The sequence below is a fragment of the Pelodiscus sinensis genome, chromosome 4 (genome assembly GCF_052426305.1).
Source record: "Pelodiscus sinensis isolate ZL-2025 chromosome 4, ASM5242630v1, whole genome shotgun sequence".
Lineage (NCBI taxonomy): Eukaryota > Metazoa > Chordata > Testudines > Trionychidae > Pelodiscus > Pelodiscus sinensis.
This window is the reverse complement of record NC_143055.1, coordinates 25917191-25940382: the sequence shown is the minus strand read 5'-3', so window position 1 is coordinate 25940382 and position 23192 is coordinate 25917191. Positions and strand designations below refer to the sequence as shown.

Below are 23192 nucleotides of genomic sequence, written 5' to 3'. Positions count from 1 at the left end.
CAATTTTTTTTCCTCCTCCTTGTAACACCCTTTTAGCTACTTGAAAATTGCTATCATGTCCCCTCTCGATCTTCTTTTCTAACTGAAACAAATCCAATTCTTTCATTCTTCCGTCCTAGGTCATGTTTTCTAGATCTTTAATCATTTTTGTTGCTCTTCTCTGGACTTTCTCCATAAATGTGGTGCCCAGAACTGGACACAGTACTCCAACGGAGGCCTAATCAGTGCAGAGTACAGCAGAAGAATGTCTTCGCATGTCTTGCTCACAACACTCCTGTTAATTCATACCAGAATCACGTTTGCTTTTTTTGTAACAGTGTCATACTGTTGACTCCTGTTTAACTTGTGATCCACTATAACCCCTAGATCCCTTTCTGCAATACTCCTTCCAGCTCACTAGACAACCACTTCCCATTCTGTATGTGTGAAACTTACTTTTCCTTCCTAAGTGGAGCACTTTGCATTTGTTCTTATTAAACTTCATCCTGTTTACCTCAGATCATTTCTCTAGTTTGTCCAGATCATTTTGAATTTTCTCCAAAGCACTTGCAACCCCTCCCAGCTTGGTATCATCTGCAAACTTAATAATCGTACTATACCATCATCTAAATAACTGAATAAGATATTGAATAGAACCGGCCCCAAAACAGACCCCTCTGTGGAACCCCACTCTTCATGCCTTTCCGGCATGATTCTGAACCGTTAATAACTACTCTCTGAAAACGGTTATCCAGCCAGGTATGCATCCACCATTGCGCCATCTAGGTTGCATTGCCCTAGTTTATTGATAAGAAGGTCATGAGAGACCATATCAAATGCCTTACTAAAGTCTAGGTATACCACGTCCACTGCTTCTCCCTTATCCACAAGGCTTGATATCCTATCAAAGAAAGCTGTCTGGTTGGTTTGACATGATTTGTCCTTACAAATCCATGCTAGCTGTTACTTATCACCTTACTATCTTCCAAATGTTTGCAGATGGATTCCTTAATTACTTGCTCCATTATCTTCCCTGGCACAGAAGTTAAACTGACTGATCTGTAGTTTCCTGGGTTGTTCTTATTTCCCTATTTATAGATGGGCACTATATTTACCCTTTTCCAGTCTTCTGGAATCTCTCCCACCTTCCATGATTTTTCAAAGATGACAATACATCTTTCAGTACAAAAGCCTTTGCACTAATTTAGAAGACATAAATAGTGCACTATCCAACAGTGTTTAAAAAGGTCTGGGGTTTGGTATACAGATACCTGAGCTTGCTTAGAACCATGGAAAACATCATCAAACATTCTTTTAACATTTTATTAAAGAACTGTTTTTTCCTTCTTTTAACACTTGAAATGTACAGTTTTAAGTGAGGTTTACATTTTAACAACATCCCTTGTTCCCTTTCCCATCAGCTGGAGAGAGCCTTTTAGAAGGTTTCTGCCCTTGTTTGACAGTCTTGCATGGTCTCTCTGATGGTAATAACTCCTTTTGTGGAAAAATAAGAAGTTTGCTGAGATGGGCTGAAGGAAGAGTTGTGACTGCTGCTGTTAAAAGTCTGATACTGTTTTATCCCAGCATGTTTGGGATTCAGCTGAATCGGTAGAGGTAGTGATGTCATCTGGGTCCCTCTCTGGCCTCACAGGGTCAAGACATCTTTCAGGAAGAGAGAGGCTTTGTGTCCCAGGAGATGGTAGGGGGAGCAACCATGATGATTAAGCTTGCTCCAGTAGCCTCAGTCTGCTCTTTATCTTTTCCTCCCAAAGAGTCTATCTTTAGGCCCCAAAAGGGAAGTGGTGGGTGGAATAGCCCATTCCCTCATAATTGGTGGACAAAACAAGGACAGTTTCCAACACACCAATTTTGGTCTATTAATTTCCAGACACTGTGTTGAGCTCATGCTGCGTAAACAAGAAAGTTCTTTTGGTTGGATTAATTCAGTTTTTTTGTCTGGTAATAACTTGACCTACTTTTCATGGATAATTCCCAAGCAGACAAAAAAATTATAGGCCCAATTGTCACAACAATCCCCTAGGTGATGAACAAGTGAGCAGAACTATCTTCTGGGTTCTCTGAGTGGGAGGTACAGAGGCACATTTGCTACTTTGTTCACTTATTAGTGGCTAAATTACTTGTTTGGCTTTTTTATTGCAAAGCACATTGATTCTAGACAGTACATTAATGAATGATAATGTGATAAGGAATGCATTGCTAACACAAACATTCTATTGTTTCTTTTTGCAGGTAACTGTTCTGGTCCTTTTTGCTCTTGCGTTCTTAACGTGTGTTGTATTTTTGGTCGTCTACAAGGTTTACAAGTATGATCATACCTGTCCAGAAGGATTCGTTTTCAAGGTAAAGCACATAAATTTTAGAAAAATAGAAAAACATGTAAAACTATCTCTGCTGCTTTTTACTTATCATTGGGCAAGTTATGTCGATTTACACAGTTTTAATATTTTATAGAATGCTACTTTCTCTGTTCCTTTCTGCATAGTTAGTGAGGTGGTGAGTATCTCATTTACATAATCTTGATTCTTTTTGCTGCTGTTCTACAGATCAAGACACTAACATAATTCTTAATCCTGTGCCCTTAAAATCACAATCTTTACTTGCAGCTGTTTGGAAGATGAATGTCACATGCTTCCCCAAATTTATAAGCCATAGGATGGAAGATCTAAATCTAAAACATGGAGTGAAACTTCTGGACTCTGCTCCTACTTTAGATTTATGACAGATGTATAAAAGTTATCATTAGATTGTAAGACTGTGTAAAAACAAGCCTTTATATACTTACAGGTGGTCATAGAATATATTGCTTTTTATAGGAACAGGCCCAGAGATCCAATAAAGGAAAAATATATTTTCCTGTAAATGTTTCTTTGCTAACTAATGTAATTACATACCTGGGGTTTAAAGTTAGGGAGGTAGCATGAAGATAATAGAGAATGAATCAACTAGGAAGGAAGGGGAGAGAGAGATTGGAATGGGAATCAGTTTTCACAAGAACATGGTGACTTACTTATCTCTGGCCATACAGAGGAGCAGTATGATTTCTTTCACTTCTAAATTCTCCACTATCACCATCTGCAGGATCAGGCTTTCATTCTTAGTGCTTGTCACCTACTCATATTCCTAGTTGTCTGTCTCTTCTCATACTCCTAACTTTTAACAAAAACCCCTCGTTTATTTCTGTTAAGCTACCTCTTTCCCCATTACATTCTTCTTTAAAGTAAATAAATGCTTTTTGTGGCTGAACTGGGGATCGTCTGACCTAGTGGTTGGAGCCCACGGTTGTGGTCAGGAGTTACACCAAGGGCCACAGCAAACTGCAGTGAGGAAGCAGGAACAGGACATAGTAACAAGCACAAAGAGTAGGAACCAGGCAAAGAGGCAGGAACTTGGTCCCATGGGTCTGGTCAGCAGCAGGCCTAGCAACTAGCTGCTCAAACAATAGCTATGGCAGGAACAGGATGCTTTATACTAAAGATGTGTCCAATCAGCAGTCTGCAGCTAGTCAGCTGATCCTGCTGAGTCAACAAGTTCGGCCTCTGTTTGTGGGAGAGTTAGCAACAGTTTCCTGGTGCCACAGAGGGGAATGCTTTTGCTTGGCAACCAGGACTGAGCTCAGGGCCTCAGGAGATTAGACTTCAGTGTCTGTTTCTGCCTTGGAGACTTCTTGTGTGACCTCAAGCAAGTCACTTTCTGTGCTGGTGTCTCATCTTTAAAATGAAGACCATAATACTTAATCCTAATCTGTGTCCATCTTGTCTGTTTAGATAGTCCCGGCTTGAGAGAGCTTTCAGTGTGTTTGTACAGTGCCTAGAATAATTCTTAGTTGGGCCTGTTAAGTACTATTGTAATAAAGGCTATTTCTTCCTGGAAGACTTATGTCATGTTTTCAGCAGTAACCTCTCTCTGCTGTCCCGTGTCCTCTCTTGTCTTTGCTTGCCTTTTCTACCTTCCGTAGTCAATGCAGGGAAATTTTCTTTCTTCTAATTTCTGAGATTATTATTTCACTGGATTCCTGCTTTTGGTCTTGTCTTTCTTAACAAAGGCAGGTGGGATCACCCAAGGATCTCAAAGCTTTCTCGCTCTTTAATGCATTGGTACATATAGCTCATATCAAAAGACATTTATTGGTGCTTGTTACTGTCACAGTAGTGGGTGTTTTGTGGAGACAGTTTGTGAAAGGACAGTTAGTTTTGACCATTTCATGATAGATGGGAACACAAACTTTTATGTTTGTCAGATAAATCCATAGACTATCAAAGCTATACTGCAATAATTGATCTGAATGTCATGAGGCCTAAAATGGAAATGTTGACTTGAATTTGGGCTCTTGACAGTGCCTGTGCCTCTTTTCTGGAGGATCAGGCAAAGCTTTGGGCAAATGTCACATTCTGAGACCAAGGAAAAGTGCTCCAATAAAAATTATTTACTAACGGTTTTACTATCTCAAAACTATCTTTGCCTGCATTGACTTTCTCTTGCATTGATGTCCCTAGCCTAGGATGCGGATGTGCTCTGCATGCAAAGAGTAAAGAGTGTTCCTCATCGATAGTTCTAGAGCTATAGGGGGTCACTTTGACTCAAGGATGTGGCAAGTATACAAAGTTAGTTTATTCTACTCTGCTTGGATACCCACATATAGTGGGGCATCTTCAAACTCAAACAACTTGTTTCTAGGTCCTTGTAGAATCAATGCCTGGGCAGTCTTACTATGTCATGGGTACCACAGTTCCATTCTCTCAAACTTTTATACTATTCTGTGGATCCAACGCTTCAAATTGCCTATGTGCATTTAATGGTGTGACATTGTCATCTCCCATGGCAGTTCTACAGGTGCTTTGACCATGAAGCACCAACTGCATCGAAGCCCTCAAATCAAGTAACATCAGTAGTATTTTGTGCTTGGAATAAAGCTGTGTAGAAATCTCATGGCAACAAGACCCTGCTTTGATCATTAAATGTCACTGATGGCATTGTCAGTTCCAAGTGACTCTCCAGTTGCCTTGAGAGATGGATCACATGGCATATTATGCACTGGAATGACTTGAATAAAGACTTGAGTAGTTATTCTCTATTTTCAACCTATTTTACAATCACACTACCATAAAATGTCTTGACTGCTTCAAGGCCCAAAAGATCATGGATTGTGAGACAACTCTGTACCTTAACAACCAAGGCTGTCTTATATCTACTTTGGTCCCACTGTCCCCGGGTGAGACAAAGACAACACTTTATATACAGGTACAAACAAATTACACATTGCTCCTGATGTGTCAGGTTACCACCCTCTTGACGCTACTTAGATACCACCCATCGCCCTGCACCTCGTGGTTTGATTAAATCATTTTTATCCATTATGCTGTCATTTTAGACCCTTTCCTGAACCTGGGTCGATAGCTGTGGGAGTGTGGGTACCAAAGTCTTTTTTAATGAGCTGGTGTTGCCATGTGCTTTCAAGTTATGACCAGTACTAATTACTTTTTACAGTTGGTACCAATTACTGGTCTACAAGTGGGCCTGGTACCAATTTGTGTTTGGCACTCTCAGCCCTGTTTGTGCCAAGTTCTATGAGCAGGGGCCTGCCTCTTGCTCACAGCTTAGCTTTCCTTTATATTAGCTATGTTTTGTTTGTTATTAGCTAGGCCGCAGGTCTCTAAATCAGGCCTGTGCTACATGGGCTTATGTTTTAGGCCTTCATTTTACTAACCAAGAACTCAGTCATAAGAAATAACTGATGACTCATCTTGAGGCTTTCGGGAGTCAGTGATCCTGTCTCAGAGTTTGAGGACCAGCCTTGTTGCTTCTGAAATCAACCTCATGGGGCAGTTCTGTGCCAGTGCCTTAACAGCATAAATTTGTTTGGGCTCCTAATTTTGTCTTGTGGGCTAGCTATATAGTCCCTAGCCTTTCCACGCTGGAGACTCCTTCCACTGGGCATCAGACATAAGGCTTATTTAGATGATAGTTGAATTTTGATATTGTGAGCCTAACTCAGATACCTGCTGAGAGGTAGACTGCACTTTTGAAGTGCTCTTAACTTTTAACATACAGGTCAGATTTACAGGAATGTCAGCTGGAGACATGGGCCATTCCATTCTTATTTAAACATCCCATGTCAGTTTCTCCAAGACAGTTAACTTAATATAGTCACAAAGGAATGTTTGACTCTAGATGCCAGAGCACTTGCCTCCTCTTGAACCCAGAGACAACTGATCAAAACAATTTCAAAATATCAACTAAAGTCTGGCACAGCCTTACACATTACACCCAAAGCTGTCAACATGATAATGGAGCTGAATAGAATCACCGTCCCTCTAAAGAAAGCATTGAGGCCATCAATGCAGCCCACCTCAAAAGAACAAGAGCCATCTTGATGTAGCCAAATTCAAGCAGAAGTAGAAAGCATAGTTGCCATGGGTATCAAAGGCTCTACCTATGACTAGCTGCTGCTGCAGGCTATGAAAAAGACAGGTGTCCCAAACCTAGGCATAAGTCACTAGCTCAGTCACCCCCTGTGTACTACTTTCTTACATAATTTGAGAATTAGGAAAATGAATAAAAAGAATTCAAAATGATGTCGCGAACCAAGACACAGGCTGCAGGACAGTTAGAGAGCTAGATCCAGCCCCAACAAAACACTTACAATAAAGAGCTCATTTGGTGGCTACAACTAAGTATCTTACTGGTGGGGAATATTGAAGGATGCTGGACTGGGCAATATAGTAGGAACACTGCCTAATTCCTTGAAGGGCCAACAGATTTAGTCCATGGAGCTAATTGTGGAATCCAGGCTAGTGATAAAACAAATAGGAAAGTCTGGGTAGATTGAATCTGGGTAGACTGAAGTGTTTGTACACGAATGCGAGAAGCCTGGGCAACAAGCAGGAAGAACTGGAGGCCCTGGCCCAGGCCAAGAAATATGATTTAATTGGGATAACAGAGACTTGGTGGGATGACTCGCATGACTGGAGCGCTGTCATGGAAGGGTATAGATTGTTCAGGAAGAATAGGCAGGGGAGAAAAGGAGGAGGAGTTGCACTATATGTAAGAGAGCACTATGATTGCTCTGAACTCCAGTATAAAGAGGGAGAAAAACTTGTTGAAAGTCTATGGGTCAGGTTTAAAGGAGCAAACAGCAGTGATGTTGTGGTTGGTGTCTGCTACAGGCCACCGAACCAGGTGGATGAGGTAGATGAGGCTTTCTTCGAACAACTGAGCGAAGCTTCCAGATCGCAGGCCCTGGTTCTCATGGGGGACTTTAATCACCCTGACATCTGTTGGGAAACCAATAAGGCAGTACACAGGCAATCCAGGAAGTTTTTGGAGAATGTTGGGGATAACTTCTTGGTACAAGTGCTGAAGGATCCGACCAGGGGCCATGCACAGCTTGACCTTCTCCTCACAAACAGGGAGGAACTAATAGGGGACGTAGAGGTGGGTGACAACCTGGGAAGCAGTGATCATGAGATGGTAGATTTCAGGATCCTGACCAAAGGAAGGAAAGAGAGTAGTAAAATACACACCTTGGACTTCAAAAAAGCAGATTTTGACTCCCTCAGAGACCTGATGGGCAGAATCCCCTGGGATGTTAACATGAAGGGGAAAGGAGTCCAGGACAGCTGGCAGTATTTTAAAGAAGCCTTATTAAAGGCACAGAAAGAAACCATCCCGACGCGTAGCAAGAGAGGCAAACCTGGTAGGAGACCGGATTGGCTTACAGGGGAAATCCTTGGTGTACTTAAGCACAAAAAGGAAGCTTACAGAAAGTGGAAACTTGGACAAATGACTAGGGAGGAGTTTAAATGTATAGTTCGAGAATGCCGGGGGGTTATCAGGAAGGCGAAAGCGCAAATGGAGTTGCGACTGGCTAAGGATGTGAAGGATAACAAGAAAGGTTTCTACAGGCATGTCAACAAGAAGAAGGTGATCAGAGAGGGTGTGCAGTCCCTAATGGATGAAGGAGGTAACCTAGTGACAGAGGATGTGGGGAAAGCTGAAGTACTCAATGCTTTCTTTGCCTCTGTATTCACGGACAAGGTCGGCTCCTGGACTTCTGTGCTAAGCAACGCAAGATGGGAAGAAGATGGACAGCCCTTGGTGGGTAAAGAACAGGTTAGGAACTATTTAGAAAAACTAAACGTACACAAATCCATGGGTCCAGACTTAATGCACCCAAGGGTACTGAAGGAGTTGGCAAACGTCATTGAGGAGCCTTTGGCCATTATCTTTGAAAAGTCGTGGAGATCGGGCGAAATCCCGGATGATTGGAAAAAGGCAAATGTAGTGCCCATCTTCAAAAAAGGGAAGAAGGACGATCCAGGGAACTATAGGCCGGTCAGTCTTACCTCGGTTCCTGGAAAAATCATGGAAGGGATCCTAAAGGAATCCATTTTGAGACACTTGAATGAGAGGAAAGTGATCAGGAATAGTCAGCATGGATTCACAAAGGGCAAGTCGTGCTTGACCAATCTGATTAGCTTCTATGATGAGGTAACTGGCTCAGTGGACATGGGAAAGTCAGTGGATGTTATATACCTTGACTTTAGCAAGGCTTTTGATACGGTCTCCCACAATATTCTTGCCAGCAAGTTAAGGGAATGCGGATTGGATAAATGGACGGTAAGATGGATAGAAAGATGGCTAGAAGGCCGGGCCCAGCGGGTAGTGATCAACGGTTCGATGTCAGGATGGCGGTCGGTTTCTAGTGGAGTGCCCCAAGGTTCAGTTCTAGGACCGGTTTTGTTCAATATCTTTATTAATGACCTGGATGAGGGGATAGATTGCACCCTCAGCAAGTTTGCAGATGACACTAAGCTAGGGGGAGAGGTAGATACGCTTAAGGGCAGAGATAGGGTCCAGAGTGACTTAGACAAATTGGAGGATTGGGCCACTAGAAATCTCATGAGATTCAACAAAGACAAGTGTAGAGTCCTGCACTTGGGACGGAAGAATCCCAAGCATAGTTACAGGCTGGGGACCAACCTGTTAAGTAGTAGTTCTGCAGAAAAGGACCTGGGGGTTACAGTGGATGAGAAGCTCGATATGAGTCAACAGTGTGCCCTTGTAGCCAAGAAGGCTAATGGCATATTAGGCTGCATTAAGAGGAGCATTGCCAGCAGATCCAGAGATGTCATTATTCCCCTTTATTCGGCTTTGGTGAGGCCACATCTGGAGTACTGTGTCCAGTTCTGGGCCCCCCACTACAAAAAGGATGCGGACGCATTGGAGAGGGTCCAGCGGAGGGCAACCAAAATGATTAGGGGGCTGGAGCATATGACCTACGAGGAGAGGCTGAGGGACTTGGGTCTGTTTAGTCTGCAGAAGCGAAGAGTGAGGGGGGACTTGATAGCAGCCTTCAACTTCCTGAAGGGAGGTTCCAAAGAGGATGGAGAGAGGCTGTTCTCAGTAGTGACAGATGGCAGAACAAGGAGCAATGGTCTCAAGTTGTGGTGGGAGAGGTCCAGATTGGATATTAGGAAAAACTATTTTACTAGGAGGGTAGTGAAGCATTGGAATGGGTTACCTAGGGAAGTAGTGGAGTCTCCATCCCTAGAGGTGTTTAAGTCTCGGCTTGACAAAGCCCTGGCCGGGTTGATTTAGATGGGATTGGTCCTGCCTAGAGCGGAGGGCTGGACTTGACGACCTTCTGAGGTCTCTTCCAGTTCTGATTCTATGATAAGGGGATGGTTGGATGAAATAACATGATCTTGGTAACTAATTGACCATTCATTACCAGTTGGAAATAGGTCAATGCAGGGATGATAGGAGTTGCTATAGGGAACTTTCTGGGTGTCTGGCTGGTGAGTCTTGCCCCCATGCTCAGGGTTTAGCTGATCGCCATATTTGGGGTCAGGAAGGAATTTTCCTCCAGGGTAGATTGGCAGAGGCCCTGGAGGTTTTTCGCCTTCCTCTGTAGCATTGGGCACAGATCACAGCTGAAGGACTCTCTGCATGTTGGGGCCTTCAAAGTATTTGAAGGCTTCAATATCTGAGACATAGGTGAGAGGATTATTCTAAGAGGGGTGGGCGAGATTCTGTGGCCTGCACTGTGCAGGGGGTCAGACTAGATGATCATAATGGTCCCTTCTGACCTTAAAGTCTATGAGTCTATGAGTCTATGAATCGTGCTGAGTAGAGATACTGTCCTTTGCCATATTTGTCATTAATCTCACATGAATTCAGCTTTTTGTAAAAACTCATGATTGGTTAGAATTGATAAATCACCCACAATGTTCTTTTATAAATTAAGGATTTTTAAAGGGTGTTCATTTGAATGCCCTCTGGCAGCAATGCCTCCTGTACGGGTTAGACCTGCCACAATATTTTATTCATCTGGTGCTTTCTGATAGAACTACCATACAGGCTGATGGTTTTGGGATGCCTTTACTTTTTCCTTCAGTTTTATGTCTAGCCCATAAACACTAACCCCACTCTATATAATCATGCTCTATTTTAGGGCACAAATTATTCTAACATCTTCTATTGTCTCCCAGATTATCTAGCTTTATTTTTGTCTGTCTCTTAAACATTAAGCTGTTTGGGGAATCTTATTAGTACTTTGTTTTTAAAAAAGCCTCTCTTTTCTACTAAGGTGATTAATAAAGTGATATTAATCAAATAAGATATTGCAATTTTAACATGCCCTCTATTGTGCCTGAGAATTGCTGCCCCTAAATTGTATTACTGTTGTGTTTTGGGAGAGTGCTATTAAAATGTATTTGACTACTTCCCAAGTATTTCAAGACTACTGACATTTTTTTAAAATGTGTTTCTAGGTGAGGTAGACATAATTAGACTTATTCAGTTCTCAAACTGATCTGAGTAGTGCAATTACCAATAACTGGGGAAAATGTTTATTTCATAGTCATATTTGCCTTCATTAGCTTATCTTGAACTAGCCTCCTAAGAAGAGTTGAAATTTTCTTAGCAAGTGGTAGTATCGTTTACTACATCATCATTGGAATGATAGCTAAGAGCTAGCCAACAGGTAATGAAAATATGTACATTCATGCACAGTTCCCTAGCTAGGCTTTTCAAATACAGGTAGCTAAAATTAGGCTCTGAATTCCATATTAGATATGGATTTAAGAGCCTAACTTCAGCTACATATTTTAGAAAATCTTGGGTTTGTATAAACACGGCACATTTTTTGCTGTGGCATAGTTTACTACTGTTGTGTTCATAGGTTGGCAACAGCATTTGTTAGCTTTTATCTAACATGGACCAAAATCAGACTATTAAAGTGCCTGCAGCAATATGTAACTGGAATTGTAGCTTTAACTGCTGGAATCAGCTAGCTTGTTATTGAACTGAGGCGTCAGAGATGTCTGGTTGTAGAAACTTAGAGCTTTTTAAAAAAACCTTTGTAAGGTAAACTAAATGTGACTGCTTAATGTTGCCTGCTATTTTAGTGTGTGTCTGTATTAAAATTGTGCTATACAGAAGTAATATAATTGCATGACTATTTTCCCTGTGGGACTCAAGATTTGATCAAGGAGGTTGTTATAGTGAGGAACATTCCAAAATAAATTCGAATCACTGATACCATTATATAGTAACCATCACAACAATTCAACAAGGAGTATGTTGCTTTCTAGACTTTCACAGAAGTAAATCATGTAGAATATAAAAAAACAATTACTTGTTTAGTGTCTTTGTAACAGTTTCTAATATAAATAGTGAATTTTTTTCAGAACAATCAATGCATTCCAGCTGGATTAGAGAATTACTACTCTGAGCAAGACTCCAGCGCTCGAGGGAAATTTTACACTGTCATAAACCACTACAATCTGGCCAAACAAACCATCACACGCTCAGTGTCTCCATGGATGACAGTACTGTCAGAAGAGAAATTATCTGAACAGGAGACTGAAGCTGCTGAGAAATCAGCTTAGTGTGATTATTAATGTCATTTGAAGGTAACTAAGGGACTTTAAGGAACTTTTCATTAAATATAATTATGGATAATTTAGAGGTTACTCATGTTTATGGTGCAATTGCTTCTGTTTGCTGATACCGCTTTGCAAAAAACAAAAATCTTGCTACAAAACATTCATGGGCATAAAATAAAGTGCATATCAGCATTGCTTTAGATCTTTGACACCATTTTCAATGTTAAGAAATCAATTTTAGATATTTTCTTGCAATTTATTGGATGCTGACAGAATTTTTCACTGGATTTTTCAGTGATTTGGACTTCTCACAAATGATGTGCTTTATTGTCTGAACTGATACTTTTTTATTATGTAGCCATTTTTGCAAACTGAAACATCATAGCCATAACTAGAGTGATCTCTTGTTTAGCAAAGAGCTGTATTTAAAACTTGCTTTCAGCTCAAGTAAGGCTGTTATCAGAACTGCTATCAAGGGTATGCTGTAATGATTAGAATGGAGAAAGGAAAAAAACCCGTCAGGTAGCATTTTTTTCTTCACTGTTGATTTGTAAGTGATAATGAAGTTCTCTGGAACAAGGCATGCTCAATGTTTTATTATTGCTGTCAACAAAATTTCACTACATTTCCACTATGGCTTTAGTATGTTAGTAAGTATGTGCACTGAAACACAAACTAGATAGGACACTGGAGAGAGACACGTTTTTAGCTATGGATTTGTTCAGATTGTATAAAAACAACTTATGAACTGGAGGGATAAGAAATGGCATCCTTTGATTGCAGTGAACAGGCAGAAAGCCTTTCACTCTATTTGTAATCCACTCTCTGTAATTTCTCTGATATGACAGAGGGAGTAACATTTAAAAAACACTTTTATACAATATTAACACTTTCCCTTTTTATACATTCTGAATAGCTTTGAGTTAACTATGCTGTTTGCAGTTTGCTGATTTGCTGAAACATTACAGGACATCACAAGTGAAACAGCTGTCTTAGTTTATGCTACTTGCTGTTTTAAAGTTGACTTAAGAATCATAACTGTGTACAATAGAAGAAAAAAGACCATACAAGACTAGTACTGTAGGCGCATGTTCAAGTTTGGTGTTTTCTTGTATTGCCATTTTTTTTGTATGAAGCCATGTTTTTAGTTTAATCTTCAATAAGCATTACAAAAATAATTTGCTTAATCTTCCAGTTAGACAAATTAAGCGTGTGAAGCTTTTAGGTATGAGATTAACTTTTCCTTTCATATTACTTGAATGTGATATTTCTAGTGGACATGTCAAAAGTTTCATTGTTGTAGACATGATACAAAAATGAAAGGAAATAATTTGTCTAGTTTTGTACTCAGACTTGGTTAGCTTCATTTTTGGGTTTTCTTCTAATCAATTATTAGTGTATTTAGTATCAAGAACTTTACATCCCAATAAAGTACAAAATGGCCACTACTACTCTATAGGTTTAATACCAAACATAATGTTATTAACATCATAGAATTATAAATCACAAAAGGTTTCTGTTATGCTGCATGGGATGCATAAAAAGCAATAAATTATGTGCCAAAATTTCTTTGCATTTTTTAAAATTAACTTATGTAAACACATTAAAACATACCATGTTTTGTTTTCTAGTAGAGATGTACTTTATTGAATGTAAATAATTCACATGTAACTTTTGACATTTTCACTTCATGCAAAATAAAGAATAAGAACATTGCCGGTTGCAAAGAGCATGTTGACATACATTTCCCAAGATACACAGTAAAATGTACTTCTAAAATTAATTTTTACCAAAATATGAATTCAAATTTTAGAAGTAAAGATTTGTTTCCCATTATTATCAACCATAGATTTGATTAATATATTTTCCTCTTAAAATTAGATCAGTAAACAACTTCATTGTACAGCCAGCTGCTGAGCAGCAAGACTACCATCATAAAAGTAAACTTCCAAAAAAATTATGATGAAGCAGCTGGAAACATAAAACTCATTTGGTGACTGATCCTGTACTTCTTGAAGTCAAAGGGAGTTTATCCACTGACTTCAACAGAAGGTGGTTCATAAACTCCTGGCTCCAACAGCTTCTCAAGTTCTCCCATCCTGTCTAAATAGGTAGTTAATAGTTTTAACACTCCAAAACGTTTGGCTTATATATTACCTATTTCTCAGCTTTACTCCATCTTAATACAATCTGTTTACTATACATACAGAACACTTCCCCAACTTCTTGGAACAGTGTGTAAGTAAAGCTTTACAACAGTGTTTAAAAGACAATTATTTTCCAGCAAATACTCGTGAGCCCTGTACAACCCAATTCTACAGAAATAGGAGCGATGATCACATATGTACAATTATTACAATTTGTAGTGAGTGATGTGACCAAAAATGAAACCTGAGAAGACTGATTAAAAAAAAGCTAAATGCTGTATACTGCCACAGTTTTTTTTCATTGTATATCCTGAACTTTCCACTAACTGGCATGATGGGCTACCCGTTTCCTGAATGTTGTATAATTTATTTTGCTGAAAATTTCTTGCAGCTCACTAAACTCCAGAGTGCTTTTCGTTTGCTAGCTGATTCAAAGTTTTCAGTTTTGAAAGACTACCTACCTTTGTTTTATGTAGCTGCTGAATGGGCTTAAATAGTATTGATCTGCATTACAAGAGTGGGTATGTGTACACACTTTTTGCTGGAAAATATTCGAGTCACAAGAGTATGGCATTTGCAGATAGTGTACCATTTTTTGAGAGACGGAATGTCTAAATCTTATACAAATATAACACACAGGGTTTATTAGCTGTCATACCAGTCCAGGAAAAGCAAGGAGAATGAACACATTACAAGGAAGAAAAGGATCCACACTCGAAATCCAGCATTTTTTTTGATTGCCTGTAGGAAGATATGAGCTCAATGACTATTTTTTCCTAAAAAATTCTGAATTTCAATAATGTGACTCAACTAACAGTCAATACAGGCCCAATCTGGCACCTCTTGAAGCCAGTAGTAAAGCTGCTCATTGACTTCAAAGTTAGGCCCATATTTCTGTAGTCTCACCCCATGACACAATTCTCAATTTCCAAAGCAGAGTCAGCTGAAAGAAGAAAAGGCATTCCCCCATTCACCAAGATAGTTGGGGTTAGTTAATAATAGAATATATGCTATATCCAATAATGAATAGTTCCTAAAGAAAGAGCCAAAAATTAATAAAAAATGCATATACATTCTATTTACATGCCAAAAGTTGACATTCTAAGAACAAGTGATGCAGCTTCTCTAAACAGTGCAATTAGAGCTCTGCTATGATTAAATAACTTGAGAGTGACTGTTATTGAGGGCTGATTTAACATTGGTTTGAGCTATCTTTAAATATTATAAATGACCAAGTCCAATTTCAAAATAAACACTGATTCCAAGATTTGTTTTCAACTGAAATGGTAAGGCTGGGGGGTTATTTTAGACATAATGTCAACAGATTATCTTAAACAGTATCAGTCTCAATTCTTAAATAGAGATGTTTTCATTTGTCTACAAAGAGTTTTCTAGGTAGGGAAACTGAAGCACAGAGATTAAGCAACTTCCTGAGTTAACATGCATCATGTGAGGAAGTGGGTTGTGTCCACGAAAGCTCATGATACTCTCTATATTTGTGTTAGTCATTAAGGTGCCACAGGACTACTCCTTTCAGAAGATCTATGTTCTAGTCACAGCTCTGCCACTGATGGACTTTGTTACATTAAATAAATCAGTTACTCTGCCTCAGTAGCACCAGCAATTAGAATGAAGACGATGCTCAGAGTCATGAATGAGATGTGCGGAATATTAAGTCTACTGACAATGTGTCTTAAAAGATTAATCTCTGCCACTTCATGCTACTTTTTGGATAATTGAATATGAGAAATAAAATACCAAAGCAAAGTCTCTGAAAATAAAGCCCCAAACAGATTTTCAAAAATAGATGCCTAATGATAGGATCCTAAATTCATGTTTAGGCAGTTAGATAAATGAATCTATAAATAAGACCTTACCCAGTATGGGGAAGGCCTCTTCTGATAAAGCTAATGTGTCATGACAACATTCCCATCAATGTGAGTGGTATCCTTTTCCACCAAACCTTTAGGGACACTGCATAGGTGACTAGATGCAGCCCAGGGTCTCTCACATCTTTAACAAGGAAGTGAAGATTAGCAAAGTTTACAGGTCCCAGTGATTGTTCAGTCCAAGATTAGTGAGACAAAGTTCAACAGGCTACACTTCCTTTTAAGTGATCAAGTTAGCTTCGACCTACACTATTATTGCTAATCAGGTATGCCCTTAAGGTAGTCTTCAAGTTGCAAATATAGCCATGGTATATAGTCATGAATATGCAAAAATGCTTTGATAGTTAGCAAGAAATGCATTAGAACACAACATAGTAACATTACCTCTCTTATGTCTTCATTGCCTTCTTTGATATTCTCTGTTGCACCCACAACTAACTGATGAATATTGTCAATTTCAGTGTCCTGTTGAGCAAGAGTTCCATAAAGACAATGACAAATTCTGCAGAAAAATGTTAACTGTAAAGCTCTGGGTCAGAATAGATCACAAATATGAAATAAAGAAGTGTGTTTGTGTTAATCTCTTATATGCCTCTTTATCTATCATTAAGAGGCTGTTGGTTAATTAAATATTAAATTTTCTATGTCACTAGGGGCCTGAAAACAAAAGAAAAACTTCCATTGGCTTCTGTAACTTTGGATCAGACCTACGTGTTGCCTATCAGTTTTTGCTATTTGTCTTAGGAAAATGTTATAGTTTCCAAAATGCCACTAATTTAGCATAAGCAACAAGCATGATTAACAGTGTTCTAGGAGGAAGGGAATCTTAATAGTTAATTCAAGAATGTTTTTATTCTTATAAACTACTAAGAACATACATCTAGTAAGATTATTATACAGGACAAGCCATCCAGTATTTGGCTTTGAAATAGGAAGTTCCATTTTTGCTCAATGTTTATTTTCTTTTATTCGCCTATCTCGTAATATAACTAAGACGACACAGTTTCACAGCTAAGCCTAACCCTAAGCTTTTCTACAAGAAAAGCTCATTTTGCTTAAGCACACAGTTAAAAGTTACTAGCGGGCTGAGCCCCATGCTCACAAACCCCCCACTCTCTGGCAGCTTTTGTGATGACATCATTCTGTTGCCCATCAAGAAAAACTTTTTATATACAAAGAGAGATTTCTCGTGACATTTTGACATTACAGCAGCAAACATTTTTTTTACCTGTTGTAAGACTTTTTCTGTGAATATCTCTTGAAGTCTGGAGATTTCAACCACTTTTCCTTCAATTTGCCTTGACAAAAACAAACAAAAAAAACCCCCACAAACACCCCCCATATGTCACTGTGTTCGTGCAAACATTTTCCACTATAGATTCACTCCAAACTCACATTTTCACCTCCAACAAATCAGTTTATAAATAAGGTAGTCATTTTGTCAGCAATTTGTTTAGTTAGCAGTTACATGCAAATATTCCACAATTTATGGTGAGAAAGAGTAAAGCCTGTAAAGATGCTTACAGGATTACAGGAAGTTCTGTAGCAGCTTCCCATGAATTTAAAAGGAGGGGAAAGAGTGTTGTTGAAATGAAGTGGAAACGAATAATGCAAATACAGTAGCCCTTCAAGTAGTGATTTTAGATATTAGATCCATTTTATTTTCAACTCATCCCATGTTTACAGTTTTTCATTGCTGAAGACTTGTAGTTGTCAGAGAAAAGATGGGAGGGGTTTGATAGGTGGGTCTTTTGCATTTGGGGAAGCATGGGAGATAATTGGGGATTACAGGATAAACACAAACATCCAGCTGTGTTAAAATGATCGGAATTAAATAACCCATTGAATGGAAACAGATCACACACCTTGCAGAGATTTTTTTTCAGGCTGCCTATGGAAATAACATGGCACAAGTTTACATTCAGTTTACATTTTTAAGGTTTATTTACAATTATATGGATTTGAGGTTTTTAAATGAAAGCCTATAACAAATGAAAGGTATTAGCAAGTGGTGGATTCTGTGGCCATGGAACACAGGGGCCCTGGTTATAAAACATGCAAACCCAATAAATAAGAGAAAGTTATACCTTACTTCATCAAACAGGCTATTCATCTCACCAACAAGTCGCTGGTTTTCCTGTTCAAACTAAAGAAGGAAAACAACAGCAAAAACACTGCATGAAGTCACAGATCAGAATGCTGTCAAAGACATTCTAAAGAAGAAAGTAAAATCTAAATTATAATTAATTCTGAAGCAGTCAATGTTTAAGAGCTAAATGAGGTTTTTCAGCATCTTCACTGTAGTAGGAAGTAAAAAGCATCATGAACATGTTTGCTTATATTTAAACAGCAACCTCAAAATCCACTATTTTCACCCAATGATGAGAGAAAATTATTCTACAGATTTGCTCAATATACAAGTACACAAAAAACACAGTAAATGCAACATTCCCGCAATTTTATATATGTTTTGACTTGAGAAGAAGCCAAAGTAGGTGATATTATTGTAACAGTATAATATGAAATTAAGAGAAGATGGTTACTTACCATTGTAACTCTTACTCTTCGAGATGTGTTGCTCATGTCCATTCCATGTCAGTGTGTGCCCGCTGCATGCACGTCATCGGAAGTATCCATTGGGCCAACAGGTGAGCCTCCTGCAGTGTTGCCGCTACATTGGCCAATATATACTTCTGCTGGCCCTCCACCCTCTTGGTTCCTTTTTACCGGACTATTCCGAAAAAGGGGAGGCAGACGGGCTTTGGAATGGACATGAGCAACACATCTCAAAGAACAAGTTACAACGGTAAGTAATTCTAGCTTTCCACTGACCTAAGTACAACCCTACCCAGGGCTGTGTCCTTCCCAGCCTAATTAGCCAGCACATAGTGATTGGCGAAAGTGTGGACAGAAGACCATGTGACGGCCCTACAGACGTCCAAGATAGGGACCTGAACTACAAACGCCATAGAGGAGGCCTGCACCCTAGTAGAGTGGACTGTGAGGGAAGGGGCCAGTATCACAGCAAACCCATAGCACTCCCTAATACAGGTCGTGATCCAGGATGAGATTCTTTGTGCAAATACTGGTGGCCCCTTCAGCCATTCTGCAATTGCTACAAAGAGCTGCAGGAGCTACCAAAGGGCTTTGTTCTTTCTACATAAAAAGCTAGCATTCTTCTAACATCAAAGGTGTGTAACACCTGTTTCTTACTCGATGCATGGGGCTTGGGGTAAAAGACAGGGAGGTAAATGTCCTGAGACATATGGAAGCTAGAAACCACCTTAGGAAGGAAGGCAAGGTTGGGGCGTAACCTGAGCTTGTCTTTAAAGAAAACTGTATATGGGGGGTCCAAAGTGAGGGCTCTTAGTTCGGACACACTCCTGGCCGATGTGATAGCCACCAAAAAGAATACTTTCCAAAAAAGGTGCATCAGTGAGCACGTTGCCAGGGGTTCAAAGAGAGGTCCCATGAGCTTAGCAGAACTAGACAGGTCCCACTGAGGGATGGGCTGACAGACATGCTGGTAGGCCTTTCAAAAATCCGTTCACCATCGGGTCCTCAAAGTGGGCCTTACCTCTGGAGCCCAGGTGAGAGGCAGAAATAGCCTAATGGAAGAGGATGATAACCCCAATAGCCTGAGATCTAGAAGGTAGTCCAGGACCCATGGGACCTGGGCATCTATGGGTGATACCCCCTCTTGGGTAGTCCAAGTGGAGAAGCCAGGTAAGTAGCCCTAGTGGAAGGTTTACTTCTACCCAGCAGCACCCCCTGCACATGCTCCAAGCACTGCAGCTCTGCCACTATCAGCCATGGAACTTCCAGCCAGGGATCACAGGTTTAGGTGGCAAAGCCTTCCGAAGTCCTGTGTTATAAGGGCCAGTTCCAATAGGAGAGTGATCTGCCTCTTGTAGGACAGGGATGTGAAACAGTGCTGCCTTGGCCAGTGCTGGCAGCAGTACACCCAGAAGAGAGGGGCCAGTGGCTGCAGGACTCAGTGCTGCTGTCGGTATTGCCCAAAGATCCTGTACCAATGCCGGGCAGGTCTGGTGCTCGGACAGGAGTGGAGGCTGCAGCTGGTGCCAAGGATTAGGGCAGTGCCATGCCCAGCATGGGGGTTGAAGCTGCAGGCGCTGGGGCAGAGTAGTGATGTCCCCTTGCTTTGGCCACCCTTAGGGTCAGGAGCTGATGATCTCCTCCTGAAGGAGATGCAAGGTTCCGGGGCCAATGGCCGGTGCCATCTTGGCTCGTGCGCCTTTGCTGAATCCTGTGCCAAGGTCGTGGAGAAGGACAGCTCAATCGAGTCTCTTACTTTTAAGGTCTCTGGAGTGGAAGGCTCTGGGAAGTTACCTGCTGGGCTGGAAACTCACTGTGGGCTAGAGCGGTGTCGGCCTGACGGTGATAGTCCAGGTGCAGCACTCGACGGTGCTGCATGCCTCACTTGAGGGCGCATGGAGGGCATGTGCTCTGAAGGGGACCTGCCCCTGCCTGGTCTCCCTTTTCTTCTGGGGCACCGGGGACTGATACCAGTGCCAAGGCGTATGCAGTGCCAGCGAGGCACACGAATGGCTGGGCGCTCCCCGCACTGAGGGCAACGTGCTCTAGATTGCTGGAACTGGGTCAGACACCAGTGCTGGGAGCAAAGCTGCCTCCATAAGTATAATCTTCAAGCGAGATTCTCTTTCCCGCTTGGTGCACGATTTGAAGGCCTTACAGATTTCACAGCCCTCAGACAAATGAGCCTCCCTGAGGCACTTAAGGCAGGCTGAGTGAGGGTCTCCACAGGGCAAAGGCTTCTGGCACTTCTTGCAGGGCTTGAAGCAGTGGGGCCTGGGCATGCCCTGCCAAACGGGATGTCGCACTTGATTGTTCAGCCAGAAGTAACACACTTAACTACTTAGGGACAGACAACACAGATGAACTGCAAAAACTGTAACAAAGAACTAAAACACTAGGTAAAACTGCTAAGAAGTGCTTGCAGCGCAAGAGCAAAAGCACATTCCAACAACCCACAGTCAGGAGCGGTAAGAAGGAACTGAGGGGACGGAGGCCAGCAGGGATATATATTAGCCAATATAGTGGTGCCACTCCAGGGGGCTCTCCTTGCTGGCCCAAGAGATACTGTTAAGGGAAACACTTCTGACAACACATGCACACAGAACGTGCACACCTACATGGAATGGACATGAGCAATCACACGAGGAACAACTCTGAGTTTGCCAAAATATAAAATCTTCTGACATCTAGTACTGATACTTTAGAAAATGAGGCAAAGGCCCATACAGTTGCAGTCCCTAAGCTGTCACTTTTCCATTTTAAATTGGGGTTACTCCGTGAAATAACTTTTAAATTTACTATCATTATATTTTCCAAGCAAATAACTATACACAGATTTCATGAGTGAAATAACCTCTTCTTTCAAAGATGGATTACGTTCATTATCAATTCATTTGGCATTCAGTACTAGGTTTTTCTATCATGCTCACCCAAAAAGCCTAACAGAAATCTGAAGATGGATTCGGTAAGTTTCACAGCCAAATTGTAACAAATAAATAACAGGCTAACTGCAATCCTCATCTTAAACAAACTGTTCCCAAACCCACCAACTTCTGTGACCTAATTACCACATTATGAAACTATACGTAAATGGTGGATGGATTTTCTTAAGTGACTTAGAAGAATAAATCCCATTGAAAGTCACAAGTTGCATTTGAAAAAAATCCCCCACTAGAATTTAATAAACTCTCTGAAAAGTTAATATATGGAAAATGTTGGGTTGATTTCTTTTCTGTGTAAATTTTAATGATATGAAACATTAAGATTTATAATACACATCCTAGGTAGGATGTACTGTGATATATTTTTAAATAGGAAGTCCCACACCTAGCATTATGAATACTGGAAAATTGGTCCTCGCTGTCCAAATAATTTGACACAGGAGCAGAATGAAATAGACCTTCACTGTCACTGTGCAAAGAGAATAAATATTATTCTATTTCTTTCAAGAGCAGTTGATATTAACATTGAACTCATCTATTAAAACATTTCCTTTGTGTTCTGGCATAATCAAATCATGTTACAATTTCGTTAGTAATAAAAATCTAGGGCTTCCCCATATAGGGTTGCCAGGTACTCAGTTTTCAAACTGTGCACCTAGTTGAAAAGAAACACTGGCAGCTCCAGTCCAGTGGACTGATACAAAGTCGTGCTGCAGGCTCCCTCCTGGCAGGCTCCCTGCTTGGGTCTGTGCGGCTCCTGGAAGTGGCCAGCGTGTCCCGCCAGCTCCCAGGTGGAGGGACGGCCATAGGGACTCTGCATGCTGTCCCACTCCGAGCACCAGCTCTGTGGCTCTGTTCAATAGGAGCGGGAAGCAATCTGAGCAAATGCCCAGTATTTCGAAGGTAGTGAGAAACAGGAGTCCTGAAGCGATTAAGCAAAAATGATTTAGAACTGTATATGTAAATGCAAAAAGCGGAGGAATCTGGGAACTGCCTGAACCACTGTCTTTAACAGATAAGATGGGTAGTTACATTCATCTGGAATAGCCACATACAGGTAGCTAGACATTTTGCTTTGCATTAGACATTACGGAAAATGTCCTCTCTAAAGCTGTATTTTTAAAATGCTAGACAATGTAAAAATATCAATACTTCAGAGTAATTTAAACATTTAATTCAGCTTTTTTTTTCAAAAATACTGCATGTAAATTAACATGCACAATATGGTATAAAGCTAATCTGACTCAGCTTTTATGCAGCTCCAATATGCATGAGTAGACAACTTTAATGCCATTATGCTGCCATCTTTCCTAATTAATCATAATCTTTGTTGCTCACCCTAGTCACTTTCCCTCCAGTCCTCTTAGCATAAAAAGGGATTATGCTCATAGCACACATTTTTCAAAAGATCTGTTTCTATCTCAAACTAATCAACATTTATTTGAAAACCCTCAGAAAATTCAACATTTACAGATTATATGCTGTAAATTTCAGGAAAATATACTGGGATCTTTGTGCTAATACAGAAGTCAACACTAGTTTAATCAACATTGGTTTAATTATGGAAAACTGAACATTGTCTCCATAATGTCCTCCAGCTGATTTATGTTTTCAGGAAATGCCACTGTATATAACAGTCCAGTACTTTTCTTTCCTACTGGTAATCTTATTCCAATTTTCTAACACAGCAACAGTACCATTCTTTTTTCTTTTTCTTTTTTTGGTACAGTCAAGCACTTCCCTTCCAAATGATCTTAGTTCATTGAGTGA

General features: G+C 40.4%; 2 protein-coding genes across 7 annotated transcripts in view; one reads left to right on the top strand and one right to left on the bottom strand.

Annotated features, from left to right (window-relative positions):
- Nucleotides 1-16504, top strand: part of NSG1 (neuronal vesicle trafficking associated 1) — a 38761-nt gene extending 22257 nt beyond the window's left edge. For both annotated transcript variants that reach the window (XM_006128194.5, XM_006128193.5), the window contains exons 4-5: nt 2230-2340; nt 11691-16504. In XM_006128194.5, coding sequence (XP_006128256.1) covers nt 2230-2340; nt 11691-11891 — 312 coding nt within the window. In that variant the 3' untranslated portion in view covers nt 11892-16504. The remainder of the gene's footprint in view (nt 1-2229; nt 2341-11690) is intronic.
- The window catches only part of STX18 (syntaxin 18), a 117291-nt gene continuing 107605 nt past the window's right edge, over nt 13507-23192 (bottom strand). For 2 of the 5 annotated variants that reach the window (XM_006128191.5, XM_089777805.1), the window contains 3 exons: nt 18012-18070; nt 17153-17222; nt 13507-16389 (listed from right to left, as the gene is read on the bottom strand). In XM_006128191.5, coding sequence (XP_006128253.2) covers nt 16183-16389; nt 17153-17222; nt 18012-18070 — 336 coding nt within the window. In that variant the 3' untranslated portion in view covers nt 13507-16182. The remainder of the gene's footprint in view (nt 16390-17152; nt 17223-18011; nt 18071-23192) is intronic. The other 3 variants (XM_075930747.2, XM_075930746.2, XM_006128192.5) reach the window with 3 other exon arrangements.